This window comes from Micropterus salmoides, unplaced genomic scaffold, assembly GCF_014851395.1.
Source record: "Micropterus salmoides isolate LMB-PRFRI ecotype aquatic unplaced genomic scaffold, ASM1485139v1 Ms_hic_scaffold_975, whole genome shotgun sequence".
NCBI lineage: Eukaryota > Metazoa > Chordata > Actinopteri > Centrarchiformes > Centrarchidae > Micropterus > Micropterus salmoides.
In genome coordinates, this window is record NW_024044765.1 from 15,301 (window position 1) to 43,223 (window position 27,923).

At 43.2% G+C, this 27,923-nt stretch overlaps 2 protein-coding genes across 2 annotated transcripts; one reads left to right on the plus strand and one right to left on the minus strand.

The window, feature by feature from the left end:
• Positions 1-2,820: 2,820 nt before the first annotated feature.
• LOC119896377 (steroid hormone receptor ERR2-like) lies at positions 2,821-16,098 on the plus strand. Its single transcript, XM_038709812.1, has 8 exons — positions 2,821-3,770; positions 6,763-7,096; positions 8,648-8,801; positions 10,525-10,641; positions 11,031-11,138; positions 11,231-11,392; positions 12,045-12,317; positions 14,642-16,098. Exons 1-8 carry the CDS (start codon positions 3,715-3,717, stop codon positions 14,878-14,880), a joined length of 1,443 nt encoding a protein of 480 aa, XP_038565740.1. The 5' UTR covers positions 2,821-3,714; the 3' UTR covers positions 14,881-16,098.
• Positions 16,099-16,130: 32 nt separating this feature from the next.
• Positions 16,131-25,954, minus strand: LOC119896375 (SH3KBP1-binding protein 1-like; the record flags this gene model as incomplete). Its single annotated transcript, XM_038709809.1, has 8 exons — positions 16,131-20,338; positions 20,446-20,548; positions 20,653-20,837; positions 23,350-23,446; positions 23,818-23,973; positions 25,142-25,312; positions 25,528-25,644; positions 25,867-25,954. Coding segments are annotated over 8 exons (1,671 nt in total), but the record flags the coding sequence as incomplete, so codon positions are not given.
• Positions 25,955-27,923: the final 1,969 nt, after the last annotated feature.

Sequence of the window (27,923 nt, forward strand, 5' to 3'; positions counted from 1 at the left end):
ATACAAGATACAAGCTGTACGCTCACTACTTTACACTGTTCTACAAGCTGCACGCTCACTACTTTACACTGTTATACAAGCTGTACGCTCACTACTTTACACTGTTCTACAAGCTGCACGCTCACTACTTTACACTGTTATACAAGATACAAGCTGTACGCTCACTACTTTACACTGTTATACAAGCTGTACGCTCACTACTTTACACTGTTCTACAAGCTGCACGCTCACTACTTTACACTGTTATACAAGCTGTACGCTCACTACTTTACACTGTTCTACAAGCTGTACGCTCACTACTTTACACTGTTATACAAGCTGTACGCTCACTACTTTACACTGTTCTACAAGCTGCACGCTCACTACTTTACACTGTTATACAAGATACAAGCTGTACGCTCACTACTTTACACTGTTATACAAGCTGTACGCTCACTACTTTACACTGTTATACAAGCTGTACGCTCGCTACTTTACGCTGTTATACAAGCTGCACGCTCGCTACTTTACGCTGTTATACAAGCTGCACGCTCACTACTTTACACTGTTATACAAGCTGCACGCTCGCTACTTTACGCTGTTCTACAAGCTGCACGCTCGCTACTTTACACGGTTCTACAAGCTGCACGCTCGCTACTTTACACGGTTATACAAGCTGCACGCTCGCTACTTTACACTGTTATACAAGCTGCACGCTCGCTACTTTACACGGTTATACAAGCTGGACGCTCGCTACTTTACACTGTTATACAAGCTGTACGCTCACTACTTTACACTGTTCTACAAGCTGCACGCTCACTACTTTACACTGTTATACAAGCTGTACGCTCACTACTTTACACTGTTCTACAAGCTGTACGCTCACTACTTTACACTGTTATACAAGCTGTACGCTCACTACTTTACACTGTTATACAAGCTGCACGCTCACTACTTTACGCTGTTATACAAGCTGCACGCTCACTACTTTACGCTGTTATACAAGCTGTACGCTCACTACTTTACACTGTTCTACAAGCTGCACGCTCACTACTTTACACTGTTATACAAGATACAAGCTGTACGCTCACTACTTTACACTGTTATACAAGCTGTACGCTCACTACTTTACACTGTTCTACAAGCTGCACGCTCACTACTTTACACTGTTATACAAGCTGTACGCTCACTACTTTACACTGTTCTACAAGCTGTACGCTCACTACTTTACACTGTTATACAAGCTGTACGCTCACTACTTTACACTGTTCTACAAGCTGCACGCTCACTACTTTACACTGTTATACAAGATACAAGCTGTACGCTCACTACTTTACACTGTTATACAAGCTGTACGCTCACTACTTTACACTGTTATACAAGCTGTACGCTCGCTACTTTACGCTGTTATACAAGCTGCACGCTCGCTACTTTACGCTGTTATACAAGCTGCACGCTCACTACTTTACACTGTTATACAAGCTGCACGCTCGCTACTTTACGCTGTTCTACAAGCTGCACGCTCGCTACTTTACACGGTTCTACAAGCTGCACGCTCGCTACTTTACACGGTTATACAAGCTGCACGCTCGCTACTTTACACTGTTATACAAGCTGCACGCTCGCTACTTTACACGGTTATACAAGCTGGACGCTCGCTACTTTACACTGTTATACAAGCTGTACGCTCACTACTTTACACTGTTCTACAAGCTGCACGCTCACTACTTTACACTGTTATACAAGCTGTACGCTCACTACTTTACACTGTTCTACAAGCTGTACGCTCACTACTTTACACTGTTATACAAGCTGTACGCTCACTACTTTACACTGTTATACAAGCTGCACGCTCACTACTTTACACTGTTATACAAGATACAAGCTGTACGCTCACTACTTTACACTGTTATACAAGCTGTACGCTCACTACTTTACACTGTTCTACAAGCTGCACGCTCACTACTTTACACTGTTATACAAGCTGTACGCTCACTACTTTACGCTGTTCTACAAGCTGCACGCTCGCTACTTTACACGGTTATACAAGCTGCACGCTCGCTACTTTACACTGTTATACAAGCTGCACGCTCGCTACTTTACACGGTTATACAAGCTGGACGCTCGCTACTTTACACTGTTACACAGGCTGCACGCTCGCTACTTTACACTGTTCTACAAGCTGCACGCTCGCTACTTTACACGGTTCTACAAGCTGCACGCTCGCTACTTTACACGGTTCTACAAGCTGCACGCTCGCTACTTTACACGGTTATACAAGCTGGACGCTCGCTACTTTACACTGTTCTACAAGCTGCACGCTCGCTACTTTACACTGTTACACAGGCTGCACGCTCACTACTTTACACTGTTACACAGGCTGCACGCTCGCTACTTTACACGGTTACACAAGCTGCACGCTCACTACTTTACACTGTTACACAGGCTGCACGCTCGCTACTTTACACGGTTATACAAGCTGGACGCTCGCTACTTTACACTGTTCTACAAGCTGCACGCTCACTACTTTACACTGTTATACAAGCTGCACGCTCACTACTTTACACTGTTCTACAAGCTGCACGCTCACTACTTTACACTGTTATACAAGCTGCACGCTCGCTACTTTACACGGTTCTACAAGCTGCACGCTCGCTACTTTACACGGTTATACAAGCTGCACGCTCGCTACTTTACACTGTTACACAGGCTGCACGCTCGCTACTTTACACTGTTATACAAGCTGCACGCTCACTACTTTACACTGTTATACAAGCTGCACGCTCACTACTTTACACTGTTATACAAGCTGCACGCTCACTACTTTACACTGTTCTACAAGCTGCACGCTCACTACTTTACACTGGAGCAAAGTGTCTTTCTTCAGTGTCGTCACATGAAAAGATAGAATCCGATATTTACAAACATGTGAGGGGTGGACTCACTTCGTGAGATGCTGTATCTGGGAGATAAATACTAAACCCCTTTTTATTTGAATGTAGTGAAGTGTACACAAGTGTAGTGAAGTGGTTAAAAGTTCCCCAGAGACAACACAGAGGGCCTTTGTGTTATTCTGTTCAACTTGCATCAAACACTTCAAAACACTTAGATGAAGTTATGAATCATTCATTTTCTGCTAGAAGATCAGTTTTAGGCTGGAGTTCTGCTTTATTATCATAATAAGGAGGCTGTCAGTCACTTTGAACTGTCTTGTTTTGTGTTTATTGATGTAAAATGCTTTGGTTGACCTCAGCAGAGCGGCGCTTCAGGCTGCCGTGGCCTACATCTGTCACTGTCCAAATCAATAGAGATGACAGAAGAAGAAGTCGTCAATCCCCTGTACAGACGGATGATGCTGCGCACTGATTGGCTGATCCTCCAGGCCCCTCCCCCATGCCTCGCCTCCTGTGGGATGACAGGAGAGACACATAAATAACACTGCGGACACCTCCGAGTACCAGATGTCTGTCTGTACGAGGTTTCCACAGTCATCTGTTCGTCTCTCCCTCCTCTCTGCAGGAAACCGGAGTTCATTATTTCCTGCGTTGGTGTTGGTCCTTAAAGGTACCATCAGAAAGCCTTTTTCACTGGCTGAAAGCTGAGCGTGTGAACGCACCACGGAGGACAGAAGCAGGTGTTTTTGCACTTTTTTTAGGTGGATTTGGGGGGCGGTGAAGCTGCAGGTCTGACGTTTGCGGTTCAGGCTGTTGGAACTGATCTGGGATCAGGTTCAGGATGGAGCTGAAGGACTTCTGTCTGACAGACCGCTATCCCTTCATCAGTCCACAGCGGTGAGAAACAGCTCGCTCATTATTTATTTCAAGTATTTCTTCTGTGATGTTCAACTTGTTTCAAACACTTCAAAGCACTTTTAGATAAAGTTAGAAAGAGAAACATAACTTCTGCCACTGTAACAGCAGCACCAGGAGTACTTTTACTGCTACAAGGTGTAGATAAGTAGTACTTTTTATACGATGCTGGAAGTCTGAGGGTGATGCTTATAGCAATATTTAGGAGTTTAAATAAAACAGATATGTCAGCTGTTGATTTGGTTTTTTAATAGAAGCAACTATTTTGGTCATTTAAAGGATCATTATCTAAGATGTGAATAAAACTTCCCAGGAAAATAACTTTAATACCAGCTTTAAACAACAACAACAACAACACAGGTGAACTATAAAGTCTGAACTATAAATCATTAAATTCACTGATGTCTTGAAACATTAGACACAAACATGGCTCACTCCACGTTCACGTCTGAGGTAATACGCTGTGCAGAGGTGTCCCCTTTTTTAAAACATTGTTCTGAAAATAACAACAATAAATGTTAACTTACAACTGAAAAAGCTTAGAGAAAGGTTTATTTGCACAATAACAAAACATGCAATGCAAAGTAAATATAGAAGAAACAAATGTGCATTGACCAAATAAGTAACCCTCCTTAAAAAAATCCTTTTTTTTTTTTGAATTGTCACCTGAATTTTGTGTTTCTTTCTAAAACTAAAGACATTTCCGCCATAAATTGGTGCAGAAAATGTCTCCAGAATGCAGGAAATTAACTGTTTAATGGTCAAAAACAACCCAGAACCCCCCCCCACTCACATATTTCAGCACTGAAGATTTAATTAAAACAACGTTAAATGTCTTCTGGTCTTGTTCACGTGACCCCAATATCGTCCCCACCACTTTCCAACACAAAGCAAAGCAACGCCCCGGGGGCTGTCGTGTAAACGTGTAAATTCACAGCAGCACGTTCACTACTAGTTTTAATAGTAGGAGCAGTTTTAGCAGGCGAAACAGGTTTTTCCACTGAAATCTACCCACAGACAGAAATCTGTGCTTCTACAGTACGTTTCCAAAAACCGTGTCACGCTGTTTAAAATGTAAATAGAAACAAAATGTGAAGGTGTGCAAAACAGTGAAACCCCACATTTAATAGCAAAAAGCACAAAGAAAACTCAAGAAACTGAAGACAATTTTATGTTTTTGGAAGATATGCCAATTTTCAAATTGATGCCAGCAACAAATTTCAAAAACAGTTGTGACACTGGCAACAAAAGACTGGAAAAGTTGTGAAATGCTAAAAGAAAACACCAACGTAGACAAACAAAAAGTTTAACTTTCAGTGTTTCTCACTAGAAGGCATTATGAGCATCTGCGAGGTCTAACGAACACGCGGAATTACTTGCTCTTTTTCTTCACTGCCTTTGTCGGCACATCGCTACGATTCCTGGCGAGGCAGCGTCAGGTATTTCACAGAGCGCCGAGGAGGACGGGTCAACAAGACATCAGAGTTCAAATCCGCTCACTTCCTGTTTGACCCAACTAAGAGTCTTCAATTAATTTACTTGAGTCAAAGTGCAAAAGTACCTGCTTTTAAAAAGTAAAAATCTTTTTAGTGTGGTTTGTCATTTAAAAAAAAAAACAGTTGACAATTAAATTTCTGTCAATCAACAAAGTGTTTCAGCTGTACTCCTATAAACTGTTGGGGAGTTTAAACAAAACTTTACATTTTATAAACTCTGTGTAAAAATCTGACTTCGTAAAGTAACTGAAGCTGTCAGATAAATGTGGTGAAGTATAAAGTACAACATCTCCCTCTGAGACGGAGCAGAAGAACAAATTATTATAGTATTTGTACTATACTTAAGTACAATACTAAATGTACTTAGTTACTGTCCACCACTGACCAACCCTGTCATTTTAACCCAAACCTTCTCCACCGTGTTCATAAAACAAACCGTCCCTGCAGGATTTCGCGGGTTTTGCGGCAGCTTTTCTAAAATATTGCGATGAAATTGTGGGAATAAGTGAAAACTGCAAAGACTTTTATATTTAGAATAATAGTTGAATAATAATAATAACTGAGACATTAAAAAAAGCTTTCTCAAAATATTCCAACACTGGACCCTGACCCTGCGTATTTAAACCAGCTGACCTTGATTCTGTCCTGCAGCGTCTCAGCGTCTCGTCTGACGTCCTCCGTGAGTTTCTGACGTTCTCTCTCAAAGCGTTTGTCAGGAGACGATCTCCTTTATGTTCGACCACGACGCTGCACGCTCTGCAGAACAGTTTCCCCGCTTTGGTGACGAAGATCTGGATCCTGGTCTTCACGGTGCCCTTTGCTGTTATTGTTGTACATAAACGTGAGACGTTGGCGTCGCACGCGTCTGCTGGTGTCTTCTGAACGAGGAAGTGAGTTTGCTGACGTGTGACAACGTTTAGCAGGAGGTCAGATTTGTGGAAAAGTTGCGGTGATTGGTCGAAGTCGAGCTGACTCACGGGGATTTGTTGAATCCGTGTTAATAGTCGTGACGTCCTGCAGGAACTGATAAAACTGGTTTGTTTCCCAGCAGTGACTGGTAGCACTGGTTTTTGGGGAGAATATCCCGATGATGTCGTCCTGCTGAACGAGGCGTTAGATTATAAATCTTAAATGTTTTGTTCTGGAGAAAAGGACTTGTTGATTAGCACGTTAGCACCGCGTCTAATACGTCCATGCATGAAAACGTTTCTCCACAGCGCCAACTAGTGGTCAAAAAACCCCACAAACTAGCTTTAATGTAAAGACTCAGGATCAAGATCAAATATTTACTGAGTAGAGTTTGAAGTAGAGACAACAAACCCTTTGTTCTGTAAACGAGGTGAAATGATGTCACGTGACGAGTGTGAACAGGAAGTGTTTCTTAAAGGAAAGAAATCCTGGTTTTATTCTGAAAATCCCAGATTTGTTTCAGTGTCTGATCTTCAGCTGTTTAATCTCACACTTTTCTTCCTCCTCAGCCTCTTGGACTCCTCCTCCTCCTCCTCCTCCTCCTCCTCTCCAGCTGATGAAGCTCAGTCTCCGGCCTCCTTCCTCCACTCCTCCCCCCTCAGTCCCGCCTTCCCCCTGGACGCCACGCCCGCTCTCAGCCCGTCACACCCGGCCTTCCTCCTCCCCAGCCCGGCCCACTCCTCCTCCTCCTCCTCTTCCTCCTACAGCCTCCTCTGTGGAGCGCCGGAGCCCGACTCCCCGACAGGATCTAGTTCCAGCGGAGGAAGCGTCGGAGGCAGCGCCGTGGTGTCCGAGGCTGCCGTGCGTTTCTCGTTGTCACAGACGGGTTCGTTTTCAGCACAGGTGAAGAATTTTACTGTTTGGATTCATCCGCCGCTGAAAATAGTCCCCAACAAATGCACGTTTCCTCCTGATCGAGTCACATTTTAAAAGTGAAACCAGATAGAACTACTGTGAGGTGTCTTCAGGGGGTGGCGATGGTGCAGTGGATCAGACACGTGCCTTTAGTGTGAGAGACCCGGGTTCAATCCCCCACTGCGACCATTGTGTCCCTGAGCAAGCCACTTAACCCCTCGCTGCTCCAGAGGCGTGCGACCTCTGACATGTACAGCAGTTGTAAGTCGCTTTGGATAAAAGCGTCAGCTAAATGAATAAATGTAAATGTCTTCAGAGAAGACAGGAAGTTATAAAGCGCGTAGCGACTGACGGGGTCAGCTGGCAACATGCTAGCGCTCTTAGCTTCTTCCTCTTTTCTCTGACATTTCATTCATTAAAGAGTCGCTGAAGAGAGAAAGAAGCTCAGGCTGCTAACGGGTCGACAAAGCTGTGTGTCAGTTCGGATACTTCGGTTAGCAGACGAACATGCAGTACGCGGATCATTCTAGCCGCCGACTGATCGCGATTATCGCCCCGACACATCTGCCGGCTTCTTTGTGCACTTGAGTTTTATTAAAAATGTTCCTTCTCTGCAAGTTTGAAAACACGTTGGTGGTCCCTCCTCTTCTGCTACGTAGCCAAGATGGCGACTGTTGAGCGGGAGAAGTGTCCGGCGTCCCAAACTCAACTTTTCCACCGTTATGAGTGCACCGTCTGGGAACATAACTTGTTAAAAACGTTCTGAAATACAGCTTGTAGTTAAATAACAAATGAAAGGTTTATTTGCACAATTAAAATTTAGAAGAAACAAAAGTGTGTTGTCCAAAAAAAGTAACTTCAGCTAAAAATAAAAACAAGCTGCTGATTATAAAATGACCCAAAAACGTGCAGCAGCAGTCAGGAACTTTAACAACTTCTCTCCCTGTGAACTAAATCATGCCTGCATGTGTGCTGCCTCTCATTTCCACCACAATGCAGGAAATGAAGTGTTTACACTGCAAAAACTAGATTAATTATCTTAATTGAAGGCAAAATAAACTTGTTTTTTGTCTAACAAGATATTTCTTAAGAATTTCACCTGTTTCAAGGTTTTCTGTCCTTCAGTATCAAGTGAAATATTCTTGTTCTGTTGGCAGATAATTTTGCTTATTTTAAGGAACATTTCCCCCATTTTAAAGCTTTTCCCCTTGTTTTTGAGAGCTGACTTTTTGCAGATATCTCGGCATTGAGGATGTCTTTAAAACACGTTAAGGATCTTTTGGTCTCGTTCTCGTGAACCTAACGTTGTGTATCGTGATGTCTCGTGAGTGTCTCGTGATCTGAGCCCCTGTGTCCCCACCACTTTTCAACAGCCTTGCCTGAGACACAGCAGCAGTTTATACTCACGTTTTTAATTTGGTGGATAAAGTTTTAAATGCTGGTGAACACGTTTAAAGAGATTTGTCGACCAGAAAGAAATCCAGATCATTTAATGAGGTCGACTCAGTGACGTGGCAGCAGAGTGTTTCCTCTCTGCAGGTGGACTCCATCCTGAGGGGCGACTTCCTGACGCCGATGGGCGCCGCGGGGCCAAAGAGGCTCTGTCTGGTGTGCGGCGACTTCGCCTCCGGGTATCACTACGGCGTGGCGTCCTGCGAGGCCTGCAAGGCTTTCTTCAAGAGGACCATACAAGGTGAGAGCGACAGGGTGTGTTTGTTAATCAGTAAGAGTCGTAATGAGCAGAGCCGGTCGATGCAGCTCAACACCCGCTGCATTGATTAGTGTGTGAAGCTGTGAGCTCACACATCAGCTGCGGATTCAGACCTGCAGCATCGCAGGCTCAGACGAGTGATTGATCTGATCAGTTCAGTCATCTGCACACGTTTTCACAGATCTATGGAAACAAAGAGTGGCCAAAACACTTTTGTCCCTTATAGAAAGTAAGTAAAAATTGACTCAAGTACTGTACTCAAGTACAATACTGTAGTATTTCCATTTCCGGCTACTTTTGACTTCTACTCTGCAGAAATATTGCAGTACATTTATCTGACTGTTTTAGTTACTAGTCAGTTTTCATGTTAAACATTTGTGATCAGTTTAAGAAATATGCATTCTTATAAATTACACTATATATATATATATATATATATATATATATAAAAACTTTATTTGTATAGCACTTATCAAACAAAGTGCTTCACAGAGAGATGAGACACAGGAGTGAAATATTGAAGACAAGAAAGGCAAGCCGAAATAAAAAACAACAAATAAAATATAACTTGAAATTGCACAAGATAAAATAAACAGGAAATAAAATAATAATATATTTATTTATAATTAAATCCCAAAGTGCTACATGATAAAAATAGCTAAGTACTAAAAAGAATTAATTAATTAAATTAAACAAAACAAAATAGATGACATTTTGCAGGAGTTAAATTTTAATGCTTCAGTATTTGTACTTTTGAATGCAGGTCTTTACTTGTACTGGAGTATTTTATACTGTGGCATTATTACTTTTACTTGAGTAAAATATCCCAACACATCTTCCACCTCTGCCCACTTATACTGAAATGTAATTTATTTATTTATTTCAAAAACTGTTTCTCTGAAGCTTCATAGTTTGAATTCTCCTGTAACTTGAAACTGTTTCACTTCAGAAAACATTCGTGCAATTAGAAGTCGGCCGTATTTATTGCTGAGTATGCGATAATATACCGAACTTATGCTCATCTTCGTTTCTTCTCCTGTGAGATTAAGAGCAAACCAGGAGTGAGGAGCTCCACCTCACAGGTGGAGAGGAAAAGAGTTAACTGAGGCATTTTAAAACCTCTGATGTTGGACTCCATGATGAAACTGGCTTTGTGAATCAGGGTCAGGGTCCATCGATCACTGCGTCGATGCTCAACAGTGTGAGTATCATCAGTCAATATCCTGTTAACAGGACTCTGGAGCTTAAGCCCCAATAAACACTTGTGGGGGGAGGGGGGGGGGGGGGGTCTGGACAGACTATAGATTTCTGTGAGAATACACAAGATGGAAAGACAACACAAGGAATCAAACAGAGGACACGCATTTAAAACCCTTATTTTTATTACTCAGACAAAAACAGTATTTTAACATGTTTGATATGTTGTTGATGCTTTAATGTAAAAATGTCTCCGTTGTCTGTCTGTCTCTCTTCAAAGCTACAAATAAACTTCAATTCATTTCACACATTTCATTTGATAAGTAAACAAAACAAGTTCTTTGTGTTAAAAAAATAAAAAGAAAGAAAGAAAACAGTAAAAATAAATAAATAAAAAATCTGTATCAAATGTGAAATTTTAAAACAAAAATAAAAGATATAAATATCAAACAATCAAAATAATAATTTGAAAATTAGGACAATTATTTATCAGTCTCTCTCTCTCTAGGCAACATCGAATACAGCTGCCCGGTGATGAACCAGTGTGAGATCACCAAGCGGAGGAGGAAAGCCTGTCAGGCCTGCCGCTTCCAGAAATGTCTCCAGGCCGGGATGATGAGGGAAGGTACGTCACGCCGGCCTGTCAGAGTCTGTGCAGCACTGTTGAGCCTGAGACTGTTGGTACGTCTTATTGGAAAGTCAGAGTTGAAGTTTAAAGGCAAAGAGAGGACAAGACACGCAAAACTTTTCCAGACGAAACAATTACAAACTACAAAAAGATGTAAAACGACGACAGACACAAAACGATCACAAAGACACGGCTGTTTCATTTGTGGTCAGTTTGTGTGTCTTTCAGCTGACCAATCACTGAACAGATTCAGATTGTAGGGCCGTTGTTGTCGGGATACGCCCGTGGTTCCTCCTCTCCAACCTCAGACCTGGATGCATTCCGGGTCAGGTGCTGCAGGCCGACGCACAGTTACCTGACAGGTAAAGCTCCTCTCTGTGTTGCAGGTGTTCGGATGGACCGAGTGAGAGGAGGACGGCAGAAGTACAAGAGGCGGGTGGAGACGGGACTGAGTTTATACGCCAAAGCCCCGTACAGCCACGCCGTCAGCAGCCGTGAGTTCACACGTTCACACTCAGGGTTTTAATTTCAGTCACACTTCATGTTTATGTTGGAGACGTTTCTTTAATTATTACCTGTCTTTTAGGAAACAAGGTGATTTCCCATTTGCTGCTGACAGAGCCCGCCCCGTTGGCCGCCAATCAGGACGATTCGACCAATGACAGCAGCCTGCGGACCCTGCTGACCCTGTGTGACCTCCTGAACCGGGAGCTGCTGGTTCTGATTAGCTGGGCCAAACAGATACCAGGTACATATTCAAGTCACCTGGTGGGGGAGGAACCTTCTTACCCGTTTGATAAATCAGTAATACGTTGTTCTGATCTAATAATATACAGCGGATTTGTCTGAATTGTGACTGTTGTGGGTTTTGTATTTGGCCTGATACCTCTGGGCCACCGTACAGAACACGCCGTAACACCTGCTACTATCGTAATCACAAGATCACAAGCACTTTCATTAATGGCACAACTGGCAGGCTCAGATTGTTATTACAAGTGAAGAATAAGACCGTTTCAAACAGTCGCTATGTTGCTCTTGTCAGACACCAGACTCCATTGATAAAAACAGTGATTTTACCTCTGTGGTCCAGCGCTGCCTTGATCGGTTAGTTTGTGTTATTGTGTAACTGTGGGGTTTCTAACCCTTTAAAACACACAAGTCACACAAATTAAAAAACCAAAGTCACAAAATGACACAAACTAACCAGCAACTTCCATGTTCTGCAAATTTTACTGTTAGTGAAAATTACCGTTTTTATCAATGGAGTCCGGTTTTGAGGAGATCTTTATAGCGACTTATGTTAATAATTTCACCCAGAACTACAAGTAAAAAGGGATCACGTCGGATATATCAAATTATATTTTAGTACTCAGTAATCGGCTCTTCCCCGCCCCGCTCAGGTTTCTCCAGGCTCTCATTGGTCGACCAGATGTCACTGCTGCAGAGCGGTTGGATGGAGGCGCTGCTTGTGGGCGTGGCCTGGCGGTCGCAGGGCGCGGCGGCGGAGGAGATCGTGTTCGCCGGGAACCTGCGGCTGGACGAGGCCCAGTGTCGAGCCGCGGGACTGGCCGAGCTCTATAAGGCCGTGCGTCACCTGACGGCGAGATACCAGGCGATGAACCTGAGCCCCGAGGAGGCCGTGACGCTGAAGGCCATGGCGCTCGCTAACTCAGGTTAGCACACGTTGCTAATTACACTCTTTTGAACTGGGGTGACAGCTGGCCGCCCTGTTATTGATTTACAATTATAAAAGAGGGGGGAGGAGTGGTTATTGATATTGATTGGAGGCTGGGAGCTGAAGCATCACGGTATTGATTAGTTACACAAACACAAATGTTTTCTTGAGTCCTACGATTTCATTCTGTTATTCTATATTTTTATTTTCAACAAATCTCATGTTCTGACTTTAACCAACAACATGTCGGTCCGTCTCAATGCTTCCTGACAGAAATGAAGTTTCACGTTTGAAACGGCTCAGTAATTCCCTAAAACACGTTAGTGGGGTCAGTTGTTGTTGATGCTAACGATGCTAACAGTGGAGGGACAGCAGTTGATCAATAACATCAGACTGGCTGTGTATGACTGCATTTAACGCTCCCGTGGAAGCAGTGCATGATGGGACGCTGGCTGGTCCTTCCAGCTAAAGTGTGGTCAGTCTCCCACTGTCTGAGCCTCGGATCAATAAGCTGTGTTGATGACTCTGTCCTGGATCTATAGTTTCAACGGTCTGCCGGAGGACGCAGCCACAGCCTGACCTTCAACTGTGTCCCTCTCTCTGTGGCAGTTTGTGTCTCTCTCCTTCTGTCCGTCTCTTTCTCTGTTGCCAAAGCTCAAAGTATCATATAAACAATAACATTTAAAAAAGACCTAAAAACGAAATTTATCTTGCATTTCAAATATGTCCAGCAGTAACATATTCACCTGCCATGGAACAATTATTAAAATGACAAATAAAATAATAATTAATTCTAATTATTAGGTCATTTTATACGTGCACTGGTTTTTCTCAGTTCGTGGTGTGACGGGAAATTATTTATTTACTTCTGTGTGTCTGGTTTAGGTTGGAATTAAAGATTTATATGGGAAATTGTTTTCTGGTAAAGTATATAGCGTTAAGTGTAGCTCTGTCTCTACCCGTCCCCTCCGAGTCGCTACCAGAGTTTCTACCCAACCCTCCTGAATCTCTACCTGTCCCCTCCGAGTCTTTACCCAACCCTCCTGAATCTCTACCCGTCCCCTCCTGAATCTCTACCCGTCCCCTCCTGAATCTCTACCCAACCCTCCTGAGTCTCTACCTGTCCCCTCCTGAATATCTACCCAACTCTCCTGAATCTCTACCTGTCCCCTCCGAGTCTTTACCCAACCCTCCTGAATCTCTACCTGTCCCCTCCGAGTCTTTACCCAACCCTCCTGAATCTCTACCTGTCCCCTCCTGAATCTCTACCTGTCCCCTCCTGAATCTCTACCTGTCCCCTCCTGAATCTCTACCTGTCACCTCCTGAATCTCTACCTGTCCCCTCCTGAATATCTACCCAACTCTCCTGAATCTCTACCTGTCCCCTCCTGAATATCTACCCAACTCTCCTGAATCTCTACCTGTCCCCTCCGAGTCTTTACCCAACCCTCCTGAATCTCTACCTGTCCCCTCCGAGTCTTTACCCAACCCTCCTGAATCTCTACCTGTCCCCTCCTGAATCTCTACCTGTCCCCTCCTGAATCTCTACCCGTCCCCTCCTGAATCTCTACCCAACTCTCCTGAATCTCTACCTGTCCCCTCCGAGTCTTTACCCAACCCTCCTGAATCTCTACCTGTCCCCTCCTGAATCTCTACCTGTCCCCTCCTGAATCTCTACCTGTCCCCTCCGAGTCTCTACCCAACCCTCCTGAATCTCTACTTGTCCCCTCCTGAATCTCTACCCAACCCTCCTGAATCTCTACCTGTCCCCTCCTGAATCTCTACCCAACCCTCCTGAATCTCTACCTGTCCCCTCCTGAGTCTCTACCCGAGTCTCTACCCAACCCTCCTGAATCTCTACCCGAGTCTCTACCTTTCCCCTCGAGTCTCTTAAAAAGTACAAAGAAATATTCTACAACTCGAAATAGTTGCAGATTACCCAAAGTTGCTGTTACCTTGTCTGTGGTCCGCTGGCAGAACATCGGCTGCTTTCTGATCAGATGAAGTCGTGCTGTCGCCGAGGCGACATAAGTTTTGTTTTACGGTGGATGGACGGTAACATTACAGAGTAACGTCGAACATCGTCGTGTTCACAGCGTAAGCACGATGTGCGACAGTAATAAATGTCCATGTGAAACAGTGCGCTTTATAGTTATATGGATTAAACGAATCCTCAATGCAAAGAATTTGAGTTCAATTCATCGATGAATTGTTTCAGCCCTAATGTTTGGTGTTGCAACTAAAATAAAGTACTAATACCTCAAAATTGTACACAACAATGTACTTACCTCACTGAGTGTCCTCTCTCTGTCCGTCCGTCAGATGCCGACCCGGTGGACTGTCCTGACTCGGTGCAGAGGTTCCAGGACGGGCTCCACGAGGCCCTGCAGGAGTACGAGTCGACCCGCAGAGAGCAGCACCGGGCGGGCCGGCTCCTGATGAGCCTCCCCCTCCTGAGACAGACGGCCGACCGAGCCGTGGAGGCCTTCCTGTGGCTGCACCGCCACCGCTGCGTCCCCCTCCACAAACTGCTGCTGGAGATGCTGGACGCCAAGGCCTGAACCCCTGAGACCACGTAGGAGAGGACAGACATGGACTGTACGCCATCGCTCTGAGACCACGTCACCATCAACAGATGACGGACTGTACGCCATCGCTCTGAGGACGCATCTGAAATGCTACATGTTTAAATGTTGCTATTTTTGAACTGAGTTTGATTACAGTCACCTAATAAAAGTGCTAACGTTAACCTAAACTCTGACAAACTAGCATCTAACCGCCCCCCCCCGCCCATAGTGGCTCCAAGTACTATAGAGAGCCTAAGTCCCTCCCCTACCGGTGGACCACCATGGGACCTTACTTTAGAAAAACGGTAGTTAACGGCAAGAGACAATTTTTTGATCCTATTTGAATTGTGCTCTGAATTTCACACGGTCAATTTAAAAGTCAGTAAAGTCGCAGTTTAATGTAAAACTGTTGTATCAGACTGTGAAAACACATAATTACCAATGTAACTTTTTCTCTCAATGACTGAAGCTAACGTCAAAGAACATGGCTTAGTAACCTAGCTAGCAGCAACTAAGCAATGAACGTTAGCTTAGCATTACCGCGTTAACATGTTGGTGACGTAAATTGTGAGATGAGACATGTAGTTCATTGGATCGGTTTTCACACAAAATGACATGTAACTTTACTGTTTCCTGACAGACAAAATTATCTTTTAAATTAACAAACATCGTGTGTGATTCAGGGCTCAGGATCAAAATATAACTTGTCTCTCGCTGTGAGACGCCCCTTTGTCTTTGGAATTAACACTAGGTCACTACTGTAGGCCGTAAGCTAGTTAGCCGCATATGCTAACGTTAGGGCAGATAAACAATTCTGTTCGTTAATTAAAAAAAACACAAGGGAAACAAACTCTTGACGCGCCTGCTGCTAGAAATGTTTGGACAATCACTGTTTGGGGGGCGGGGTTTTTAGAGAGCAGTCAGTAAAATACGATTAAACTCACCCCTCTCATCATCCTCATCTGAAACTGGACAGATTTTACATTTCTGATCCATTTTTGTAAAAGAAAACAAGATATTTTTGTGTGAACTATTTTCTCAGCGTGTGATCTGTGTTTTACTTTGAGCCACGACGACAGACTTTTATTTTGTTGTTCAAAGACGATTTTTGTAACTCTGCTGATTATTGATTGGCAGCTGATTAGTCTGAACTCTAGTTTGTATTTGCAGATTTAATTAAACGATTTTGGAATAAACAGGTTTCTAACTTCAGTTGTTTTGAAATGACTCCCCCCCCCGTCACATTTTCACAAGTCAAGTATTTTATTTATTTTTTAATACAAAGACAATCTGACGTATCAAGCAGCTTCAGATAGAAATATTAAAAAACCTCCTCAGAGCTGACCTGAGTTCAGCCGTAACAAGAGTTGCTCTATGAGCCGTTAGCGTGACTGGATTTAATAAAGTTTAATGTTCAAAACAGCAGAAAACAGACAGACAGGAACAGTTCAGAGCCACAAATGCTGCATTCACAGGTCGTAGGAAACATGGAAATCCAAAATGAAACAAAATATTTTCTATTACAGGACTGAATTCTGATTTTATAAAACGTTGGACTATAACTAATTAATTTTTTTTCTTTTAATCATCTTGTCCATAAAATGTCCGAAAATAGTGAAAATCCTCATCGTGATTCTACAAGACGACATTTTTAAAATAAAAAGCAAGAAGAGCCACAACTAGAAAGAACTTAACAAAGTTGAAAATATGTAATGAAATAAAAAAAGTCCAATGACAGTTATTACATTTATGAAGAACAATTTCAAAATGTTTTAATATCTTAATTTTTATACAATTTGCTCATGTTAATTTCATAATGTTTTTATTCATTTAATACTGAACTCTTATCAATTATTAGCCTGATTTTGCTTTTTCCTCTTAAAAGCATTTATGATTTTAAGCCACAAACGGAATAAAAGACGTAGCCCCTGTGACGTCACCCATTGGTAAATGGGCCGCCATTTTCAAGGCTCGAGATTCAAATTTATCTAGCTGCGGCCGTGTAGAGCCTCCAACCCAAACCCATCATCATAATTTATTAGCAGGAAGGAAGTAAAGCCGCAGGATTACCGGTTAGCAAGCCAAACTTAATTAAAATGCAAAAAATAAACTAAACTATTTACACTGCAGAAACAGACTAATCTGTAATACAGTCAACAACCTAAATAATGTATAAATAAAACTAAGATTTTCACTAAAGAGGTGGTATTCTGCTCATTTTCAGGTTCAAAATCCTTTACATGCACAAAAAAGATAATCTCAATAAAGGAGAGGGGAAAAGCCAAAAAGCACAAAGCCACCTCTTTAACCATATTTTGCCACACGTTATTTTATACCGTCTGTGTTTTAAACTTAAATAAAATATTATAATAAAATGGTCCAGTTGAGTTTCTGTGTGGCTCTGAACGTTCACATCACAGACCGGAGAACAAAAAGGTACAAACTTAAAAGCTTAATGCTGAAAGCTGCTACATGTGTAAAGAAAACGTGTGATTTCAGTGAAAAGTCCACAAAGATGAAAGAAACACCAGAGAAATAAAAACCCAAAGTGTCAAAGTTACAAACGGGGAACTCACAGGAGGTTTGGACGGCGGACGACTCTGCTTCACGGGTTCATATTTTCCTTTTAATAATTTCTCTGAAAGTCTCCTGGAAAGAACGTCATCATGTGGAACTGATTCAGGGTTTCTGCCAATCACGCTGTCACAAGTGTGAACGCTTGATGCAAAACCAAACAATACAGACGGAGACAGAATTATTTATAATTATCTCTCATTTGTTGTTTGCATTACTTTGCAGCAGAACATAAGAATAATTTCTAATGATAGAATTAATTAAATTAATCCGGATAAGCACTGATATTGTGGGAAGTGTAGTGTAGAAATACTCTAGTTACTCTAATACTGTAGTTAAAGTCCTGCTTATAAAATGTTACTGAAAAAGTTTTAAAATCAAAACATAGTTAAAGTACAAAAAGTAAAAATACTTATAATGCAGGATTCTTAACTATAATATTACATCATAATCTATTTATTAATATGAATCTGAAAAGTAATTCATGTCAGATAAATGTAGTGAAGTAGAAGTTCTGACAAGTAAAGTACACGTACATGAAAAATTGACTTGACTGCAGTACTTGAATAAATACACTTTGTTAAATTCCACCACAGTAGTACACCAAAATAATTAATGCCTAAAGAGTGTAACAGGTAAACGTACAATAACATCAACATAAAGAATGTTTTCAATAATTAATTAATCTTTTATTAATATTTTTGGGGGGGTTTAAACGGAGCTTTCAAAGAAATCTTTTTTTCCTGTAATTAGTTTCCACAAAACAAAAGATCTTTCCAGGTAAAAGTGTTGCTGAAATTTCCCATCAGCATCTTTTCGTCTGTCGGTGTTAATTTGGCAGCAAAAGCAGAGCTGAAAGCTGATTGGCTGTCACTGTGAGGCGTTCAGGCTTGGCGAAAAGACAAACTGAAGACGACGTGTTTTCCTTCATCACAGTGTGAATTTACAAAAAAATATAGTTTCTATACAAACTTGATCAGACGGTTGAATAGAAAAGGGTCCCGGTTAGAGAAACTTACCTGCAAAACAAAAAATAAACAAACTTTTCTCCTCCGTTGCTTAAAAAAGCTACGTTAATTTATGAAAACAACGCGTCCTTGATTTCACCTCCCAGGAGTTTATAAAAAGTCTCTTTCCTGGACGACGACTTACGGAAGCCCATTTCTGCCACTGTGATGAAACCAATGAAAAGATCCTGTTAGTTATTCTAATGAGTTAATATCTCAAAATAATGACTTTTTAAATAGTAAGCCAATATTATGGAGGTACTAACTCAATATTTTGAGAATGTTACTCATTATTTTGAGGAAATTAATAATTTTGCAGGACTTTTTTTTTTCTCCCCCCCATCACAGTGGCAGAAATGGGCTTCCATAACGACTGGATTTTAAGCTAATGCTAGCACTAAAAACTCTGCGGTAAGACAAACACAGATGTGTCTTCAAACAGTTTGCTTCACTTTTAAAAAGAGAAAAGTATTTGAGGAGAAAACTGTTTGGAAAGTGCTAGCGTAGCTGCTAACGCTAATATAGCACAGTAGGACTACCTATCGCTGCCACACAAGAACATGGTGTTTCTTCATGTCAGCTGTTAGCTTTAGCTTCAGTCTGTTAGCATGACATCATGTATGTAGCCATAAAATGAGTCAGCCGGAGACGTTTTCAACCAACTCATGGCGCTAACATTAGCACAATTAGCTAGCTAGCTAGCTCGCTCGCTCGCTGTTTACTGGAAGCTGCTTTTGTTTACTTCTGTCTGAAATCCATCACATGCCGTGTGAGAACAGGTAGATTGACAGGACAGCGACAATAACTGAGGGAGGCGGAGCTTAATGAACAGTCCTGTTCACGTGACACCGAGTCATTTCTTTTATTGATATTGTAGAAATATTGATTAGTGCGTCTTTAGGACAACAGTCGAGACTTTCAGCTGTTTTTACTCCCACCTGACGTTGGGTAGCTAGCCGTGATCCCGTGAGCTGGACGCCAGGAAACAACCAACCAGCATCTGGTAACTATGGCAACAGAACTGTATTCAGCCGCTGATTAAGGACAAACCCGCGGAAACATGAATCCGCTCTCAGGATCAACTGTCGGGTTCATGAGTCTCAGACAGAACAGCCAATCAGAAGCTGGTCTCGTTCATGTGTGGTTTGGGGCTGGTGGGCGGGCCGACGGCGGGGCTGTCTGGACTCGCCGGGCTTTCCGGTGAAGCCGGGACATCAGCAGGAGACGTTGCACGAGACGCTGCAGCAGGGCGACAAGGCGAGGCAGGCGCCTGAGACCGGGTCGGGCTCATGGCTGGAGGTGGGGCGGGGCTTGTTGGGGAAATAGGCGTGGACCTGCGGTGTGATGAAGATGAGGACAGCGGTGATGATGATGACAGTGACGAAGGTGTTCCTGAGGAGTGGCGTGCACCGGGCGACACAGAGAAGGTGGTGGGGGTCCTGAGGCCGAACCTAGCCTCTAACTCGCTGCACACCGCTAAGCTCCGTCTGACACCCTCCGTTCCCGCCGGGACCCCGAACCCTGAGCCGGCCTCTGAACCCTTGGCGCGCTCCTGGCAGCGTTCCACAAAGCTCCCCCTTCGGAGAGACCCCCACTCCCGGTCTCGGTCCGGGTGTCTGGGGAGCCGGGGGCTGGCGGTCGGGCCGGTGCCGGAGTTGTGGCCGTAGGCTGGGATGGTTAGTGTGTGCGGCCCGACCCCAGCTGATAGGCCGCAGTCTCTGACCGGTTTGGTGAGGGGCACGGGGGGCGGAGCCTGGCGGGGGAGGCTGCCGCACAGCGAAGCGGACGAACCCGAAGCTCCGGCTGCTCGTCCTCCCGCTGCAGGGTGGAGACGCTCCGTCCTGAAGACGTCGCTGAGCTGAGAGTGAAGACTGGTGGAACAGGAAGTCACAAGAGTCAACAGCAAGGTTGACGGTCGGGTGAGGGTCACATGACCAAGGTGTTTATTTGTTATTGGGGTGTGTGTGTGTGTGTGTACCTGCAGGTGGAGGCTCTAGGTGTGCTGTCAGGTGTTCTGGTCAGAGCCAGGTCGCACTGGTCCAACAGCTCCAGCAGCTCCTCCTCGGTCGGCCCGCCCAGCGCTACGAAACAACCAATGAGAGCCCACATCACTCACCGACCAATCACAGAGCATTAAAGCTACATCGATTTTGAGAAACCTGTCCTCAATAATGTTGCGTCCCACCTCTGATGTCGACCTTGCCAGCGATGTCCATGGCGGTGGTCAGGTCCCACATCTGGATGCTGCCGTTGCTGTGACCGCTGAACAGGTACCGACGGGGCCGAGAGCCGATGCGACTCGAGCCCTCGCACTCGTGGACCATGAAGGCCGTGATGGAGGTGCCGTCCACCGAGCGCACCTCACACACCCTGACACACACACACACACACACACGAGCAAATCTTGTTTATATAAAGAAAATCATTTTATTTGAAAATAAGTTTAATAAAAACACACTGAATAAAATAAAACAAGGCAGGTTGTTGGTTTTTCTCGTGGGTTTATATCAACATTTAAAGTGGCAGAACTGAAAATAAGACGTTTTTAGGACGAATTTCTAGGGAAAAACACGTAATGGTTCTCAATTCAAATCAGCTTTATTGGCATGAATGTATCACAACAATATTGCCAAAGCTACAAATAAATAACAAAACAATGAATTTCATACATTTATTAAAGAATTAAATAAAACAGTAAAAGATGTGTTTGTGTGTTAATAAAAAATAAAATAGAAAATATATCATATAAAAATTACATAAAAATAAATAAATAATAAAATAAAAGTTAATAAATAAATGTGTGTTTAAAAAAAATGTTTAAATATATTAAATTAAAATAACAAATACATAAAACTAATCGTGTGTGTGTTAATAGACAAAAATTTTTAAAAAAATCAGTATCAAATGTGAAATAAAAAAATTGAAAAAAATCAGGAACAATTACTAAAATATCAAACAAAATCTTAATAATCTGAACATAAGTACAGTTATTTAATGTATTTATCAGTTTCCGCTGGTTGTCTTCACTTCATGGCATGAGGAGACATATTTTGCAGCAATTATTTGACATTTGGGCATTTCTCCCAGTAAATAGGGGAGTTTCTGTGAGTCTGATATAAATTTGAATTCGGGGTATATTTGGGAAATGTTTGCAAAGTTTTTTGGTCTTAGTGTTTTATATTTGGGGCATGAGGTTAGAAAGTCCTCAGCGACTCCACTGCTTGCAGGAAGAAGTCTATGAGAAAATGTCTCAGCTGATTTATTCCCTCAGTAAACACTTTCCTGATGAGTTCATGGTCTCAGTCGCTAGTTTTAAGTCTTCTTCAACACAGCGTGATCCCTTAGAGGTGAGTCGTATCCACATTTGACGAGCGGTGAAATTGTCTTTGGGTGCCGTCACAGAGCTTCGACCCTTTCACCGTTGGGTCGCCTAAAAACGACTTAATCAGCGTTCGTTTGAACTGAAACACACTCTACATCAGTGGGCAGCAACAGGCGGCCCGCGGCCACGTTGCTTTGATAGCAGACAAATAGAAAATAAATAAATTGATAGCGGCTGGTGCTGAAATGGATCTCAGTCATGACAGCAACAGTTACTCACACGATCACTTCCTCTTACGTGATTGTGCCTCCAAAATAAAAGCACGAGAACGTTTTTTGCAGCAATGCGTCATGTTGAGGTTAGTGAGCCTTTACTTTGAAAAGTTCTGAACATTCAAAAGAGACTCTGGCCTGCTGGACACACCTCTGAAAACAGCGTCAGTATAGGTGTGATTGGATTCCCCTGAAGTTCCTCAGGGAAATGAAAAGAAGCGTCCATGACTGCCGCTCACTGCAGCACATGCTTTATTGTGAGCATGTGCAGAAGTGACCTTAGAATCAATTTGTTTAACAAGGGATCTGCCGGTCTGAGCTAAACGTCATCGGATGGATTTGAAATGATTTGACTATGTTTTCTACACTTGTTTGCCGACTGCCGCTGCTTTAAGGAGTCGGCTGTTCATTTTTCCCGGTAAGAACATTTGTTTTAAGCCAGTTTTTCGTTGACTTGATGTTCAAATGTGAGCTGCTGGCGCCTGCAGGGGTGGTGTGCAGAAACACTTAGAACTGCAACTGTGGCAACAGACTCAGAAAACTGCAGCCAGTTTGCTCCTGGAAGGTTTTAAAGTCACGTGACATGCTGAATTTCTAACCAGCATGCATCACGGTAAGTGAAGTCAAACACACCTCACAGATATCGCAGTGAGTTACAGATGCACCTAGCGTCCAAATATGGTCACGTCTGGTTAAAAAAATTTAAATGAAAAATTAAAACAAGAGTGCGACGGCCAAAATCCCAAACTTGAGGCTTCAAAACGGTAAACCACAAACCAACGGGGGGGCGTCACGCCGGCTACGCCCACTTCTTTTATACAGTCTATGTTTGTGGTGCTGTCAGAGAGCACGTGCTCACAGAACAGGCCTACAGGTAACACTTTCTATTTAACTTTTAAGATTTTTACGCGCCCCTGGTAGTCTGCTGAAGAACCAGGGCGCACAGGGGAGCTCCGTGAGCGCCGTGCCCACAAAGATAGTATGTGAGTGAAGACACATCTGAAACTCCAGCGTACGACCAGCGGACTGTGTGTTTTTGATGGGACTTAACAAGCTGCCAGTTAAACTCTTGATTGTGAACTCATGGTTTGCGAATCAGTAACGGGGGAAGTTCAGGAGGCTGCAGCAGTTTCATTTCGTCTACGCATGCTGCTCAGATCACGGTCAGGTGATGAGACGTCTGTGTTTGGGTTATTTTCAGTTTGCAAAGTAATTTCAACTTGGTAAAAAGATTATTTAAAAGCATCCAAACGAGCCGTTTATCCAGCCGTTATTAGGTCACACTCACCTCTTTCCGTTGGACGACAGCCTCACGTAGAGTTTATCGGTGTCCGGTACGACTCTCTGGATGAACACCTGCTGGTCGTCTCTCTCTCCATACGGACCTGAGAACCAGGAGCACAGTTACCATCTCGCCTAACAACCCGTCCTCTAACATGCACGTGGATTGTTTTAATGGGCTCCTTCTCCGCAGTGTCCTGGCCAACAGCAGCATCACAGCCCCGCCCCTCTGGTGCTGCGTCTCCTGCAGACGTTCCTCCCATCTTTGAGTATACATCCAATATAGTGATGGAAGTGAAACGTTAGGCCATCTATTGCTGACACTCGGCCACGCCGACTCTAATAACTTACCACAGATGATGTTGAATATCTCAAATGTGTTGGAAAATTCACCAATTTGCTGTTAAAAAATGGAATATTTTTTGAAAACAGAGGAAACTCGTTGACCTTTAACCCCTGTGGCCGTGCGCGTTACCTATCTCTGTCCCGGCGCTGCAGCCTCCGTGCCCGTCGATGTCGTCCAGGCTGAGGATCTTGAAGGAGGTGAGCGGCGTGGAGCCCGGCTGGGTGGAGATCATCCCTCTGAAGCGAGTCACCGTCCACGTCCGCACGTGGTTGTTGTCCGCACAAACTGAGAGACAACAAACACCAACGACTTCAGTGACCCAGAAACGAGCAACGTGAAGAAGAACCTGGACCGAGGGTTTCAGTTTCAGTACCGGTCCAAGAGAAGAAGTGCGTCTCGGGACGCGTCCCCCTCAGTTTTATAGTTTGGTTTACCAACTCTTACGGACGCCAATAAAAACCAGAGACAAAGAATCTGTCTCTCTCAGACAGTTCTGGCACCATTAAGAGTCTAATTCAAGACTTTAAGACCTCAACAAATATAATTTAACAAAACCTAAAAGTGTCAAAGAAACTGTGCAAATGATACAAACAGCACTCAAGTTTAATTGTCTCTGCTATGTGTTCTGTTCTTTTTCCGCCATTTTATAGCAATTTAACCCAAACAAGATGCACGATAGCTCTTTTTAATGATGTCATGTCGGCATTTTATTTTCCCTTTGCATATTCCGAACATAGGGGGTGTTTACTAATGTGTAAAGGGTGTAAGCTAACTAAAAATTTCAAGCTAGCCTAAAACGCGCCATCGGCAAATTTAATATCTACAGGAAATTTAAGACAATTTAAGACTAACGCCGGGAATCCACTGACTCCGGCTACGACACGTTACGGCTGCGCCACGGTTTTGATGCGTCCTCATCCCGGCGTCAACGTCCACTGATTTTGCTGAAATGTTTAGATTTTGTTGATTTGGTCATCAGTGTTTGCATTTTGTGCTTCTGTGATCAAGTAGCTACGTAGTTAAATGTTTTCCTTTTGTGTCCGTTTTCACTGTGTTATTGTTGTTTTACAATCGGGAGGATCCACAGGGTGTTTTATTTTGAAAATTGACCGGATTATCTCTGCCGTTCTGTGTCTGACTTCCTGCCTGGTTCGATCTGCTCTGTGCTGCTTGACGCGGCTAGCGGTGAAAATAGACCTGCTGCCTGTTCTCTGCGGAGCTTCTGGGACGCTTCTGAGACGCTTCTGAGACGCGCTGCGGCCGCAGCTGGTGGACTCACGAGCATTGACTATAATGGCAGCGATTAGCTCCGGCAACCGTGGCGCAGCCGTAACGTGCCGTAGACGGAGTCAGTGGATTTTAGAGGTAAGAGCTGAGAGAACCCTGTACCAGAGATGAGGCGTCCCCGAGACGAGGCGTCCCCGAGACGAGGCGTCCCCTCTCGCACTCGTACCTGAGATGAGGTGTTTCTCGGACAGCATGATCTTGGTGACGGGGCTGCGGTGGACGGAGAAGGTCTGGAAGAGCTGCGGCCCCGAGCCGACCGTCTCTGGATGCTGAACGATGACTCGAACCGTCCCAGAGCTGGTCCCATACGCGATCTCGATCCAGTTCCCGCTGTCACCTGACCACACGACATTTCAGACTCAAGTTAAACACAGATTTTATGAGGTCGGATTAAGCTTCATGTTTTTAAACTTAACATTTAATGAATCGCTTGGTAGAGCCGTGTTTTCACTTTAGCAACATTAAGTTTCCTTTGATTCTCTGATTAAATACAACAAAGCATGAAGCAGATGTACAATGAGAACAGATGTCAACAGTGTTGTAGTTCCATACTTGTTTTGGGAGTGAGGTAGACGCTGAGAGCAGTGATGGCGTCTTCAGTCGGGTCTCTGTACAGCTCCGTCACCAGCAGATCGTTGTCCTTCATCCTCAGAGGAAACTTCTGCACATCTGACAAACAACATCATGAAACAGCAGCGATTCTCTGTTCAAACGTATCTTTATTGCTTCATATACAGATAACAACGAGCCAGTTGTTCTACAGGTCTCCACTCGATATTCAGTCCGTATGTAGACCAGAGTCTGCAGCCACGCCAACGCCTCTGTGAGGCCGCACTGCTTTGAGCTAAATGCTAATTAGCAGTAAGCCAGTACAGCGCTGTGCCGACTCACCTATATAGTAGATGGATCCGTTGTTGCAGCCCAGGATGAGGAAGGAGCCGGCGGTGTCGTAGCTGCTGATGGGAACCACGTCCTGATTCTGCACACAGAACATCAGAGATGAAGAACTGGAAGCTGCTGCTCATGTTTATAGTTTGCTTTACAAATCCTTACAGGCACCATTAAACAATCCTGAGCTAAAAACCTGACAGCAGTAAAGGTCTGATCACATCACTCCTGTTTTAGCCTCTTTACATCGGCTCCCTGTTTGTCTTTATTTTAAGATCTCAGTGATTACTTTTAAGGCTCTCCATGGTTTGGCTCCTGCTTATAAAATCAGACCTTTTAACTCCTTATGAATTTATGGTAAATTTGAGATCTGGAACCACCTGCCCAAGGAAGTAAGGCTCTCAGAGTCAGTGTCCTCTTTTAAAAACACACTTTTAAATCGGAAGGCATTTTACCGGAGCTGCTCGTTTTATCTTACATTTTCTATTTCAGTCATAAAGTTGCTATTTATTCTTATTGTTATAGTCAAACTGTTTTAATTAATTGTGATTTCCATGTTTTATTTGTATTTTATGACTTGCATTGTCCTCATGTATTTTATCTTTTCACCCTGTGTTTATCTTTTTTAAAGCACTTTTAACTTTTGTTTGATAGGCGCTTTATCACTAACGTTATAATTATATTAATCAGGTTTGGCTGCAGCCGCGAAACGGGGCTGCAGCGTAATGCTTGCACTTTTTGCCGCTGACTGGTTCAGACGGTCTGAAAGTGTCTGAAATTATTATGGAAAGGATCCTTACAGAGACAGAACTTCTCTAAAAAGATCATCAGAAACAGTCATCAAAGCCGCAAGACTCCACTGATGAAAACAGTAATTTTACCTGGAACAAAAGGGGAGTCACTAGTCTGCCGCTGCCTCGATTGGTTAGTTTGTGTTAAAAACAATCAAAACAACAAAGTCACACAATAACACAAAAGAAACTGACCGAACGAGGCAGCAGTAGCAAAATTCAACGGTGAGAGACAACTAATTTTTTGATCCCGTTTGAATTGTGCTCTGAATTACACATGATGATGATGGTCAATTTAAAATATGCATTTAATTAGGGCTGCACGATTTGGAGAAAAAGTAATATTGTGATTTGATTATAATTGAGCAAATGATAATCTGAGTCTACTCGCTTGTGTTGCTCTGCAGAGGAGAATATATTATATCTGTCTAAAGCAGAGTCTCTATCCACAGCGTGGAGGAGGAACTGGACACGAGTGGATTAAATAAAGAGTATATAGTTAATAGTTTACTGTTAGTATAACAATAATATATTAATACTACATTCATTATAAAGTATACTTTTTACCACTAGTTGAATAATCCAGTTACAGCCGTTTCATTTCTGTGGGTTGTTCTGATTTATTAAATGCTTGTGCAGGAAAAAGACTCTACATCGGTCTCTAATTTGTTAATGCTGATTACTAACTTCTCAACAATCATATTGTTCAACATTTAATGATTTGCTGCAGCACATAAAACTTTTTAATGTCCCGCCCCATCCAGGCTGCGATTGGTCGGTTGATGAGAAGTGACTGACGAGCACGTCGGCTCTGTGAAAACTTGATATATACGGCTAAAGTTAAATGGCAGCGAGCCAAACTCAAACCTTCTTTATCTTCTCCCCGTTTTCTTCTGTCTGAACGCCTCAGCTGTGGACGTCTCTCCGTCACAGAGCGCTCCGTGACGAGTCCTGTGACTACGTTTTGAACGATTAGCGGCCGTCAAGGAAATTACCAGGGTTCTTGCACCAGTTTAAAAGTCAAATTTAATGCTTTTTAAGACCTTTTAAGACCTCAAGAAATATAATTTAAGACCTCAAATTTTGAAACAATTTCTTTGAGAGAAAAAAGACGCGCGTTTGATCCCTTATGAACGACGCAATATATTTGGCAGTTTTATTTTCACCACAGGTAAATGACTTATACCGAATTGAGGAAGACAGAGTTTACACCTGGCATTAAAATGTATTGTGTGTGATCAGATTGTGATCAGGTAGCACTTGAACACA

Excerpts from the sequence above, each read along its gene's own strand:
- LOC119896377 (XM_038709812.1), top strand. The coding sequence starts at position 3,715 with ATGGAGCTGAAGGACTTCTGTCTGACAGACCGCTATCCCTTCATCAGT. Across the intron at positions 3,771-6,762 it reads CCCTTCATCAGTCCACAGCG|CCTCTTGGACTCCTCCTCCT; the intron begins GTGAGAAACAGC and ends CTTCCTCCTCAG. Across the intron at positions 8,802-10,524 it reads CTTCAAGAGGACCATACAAG|GCAACATCGAATACAGCTGC; the intron begins GTGAGAGCGACA and ends CTCTCTCTCTAG.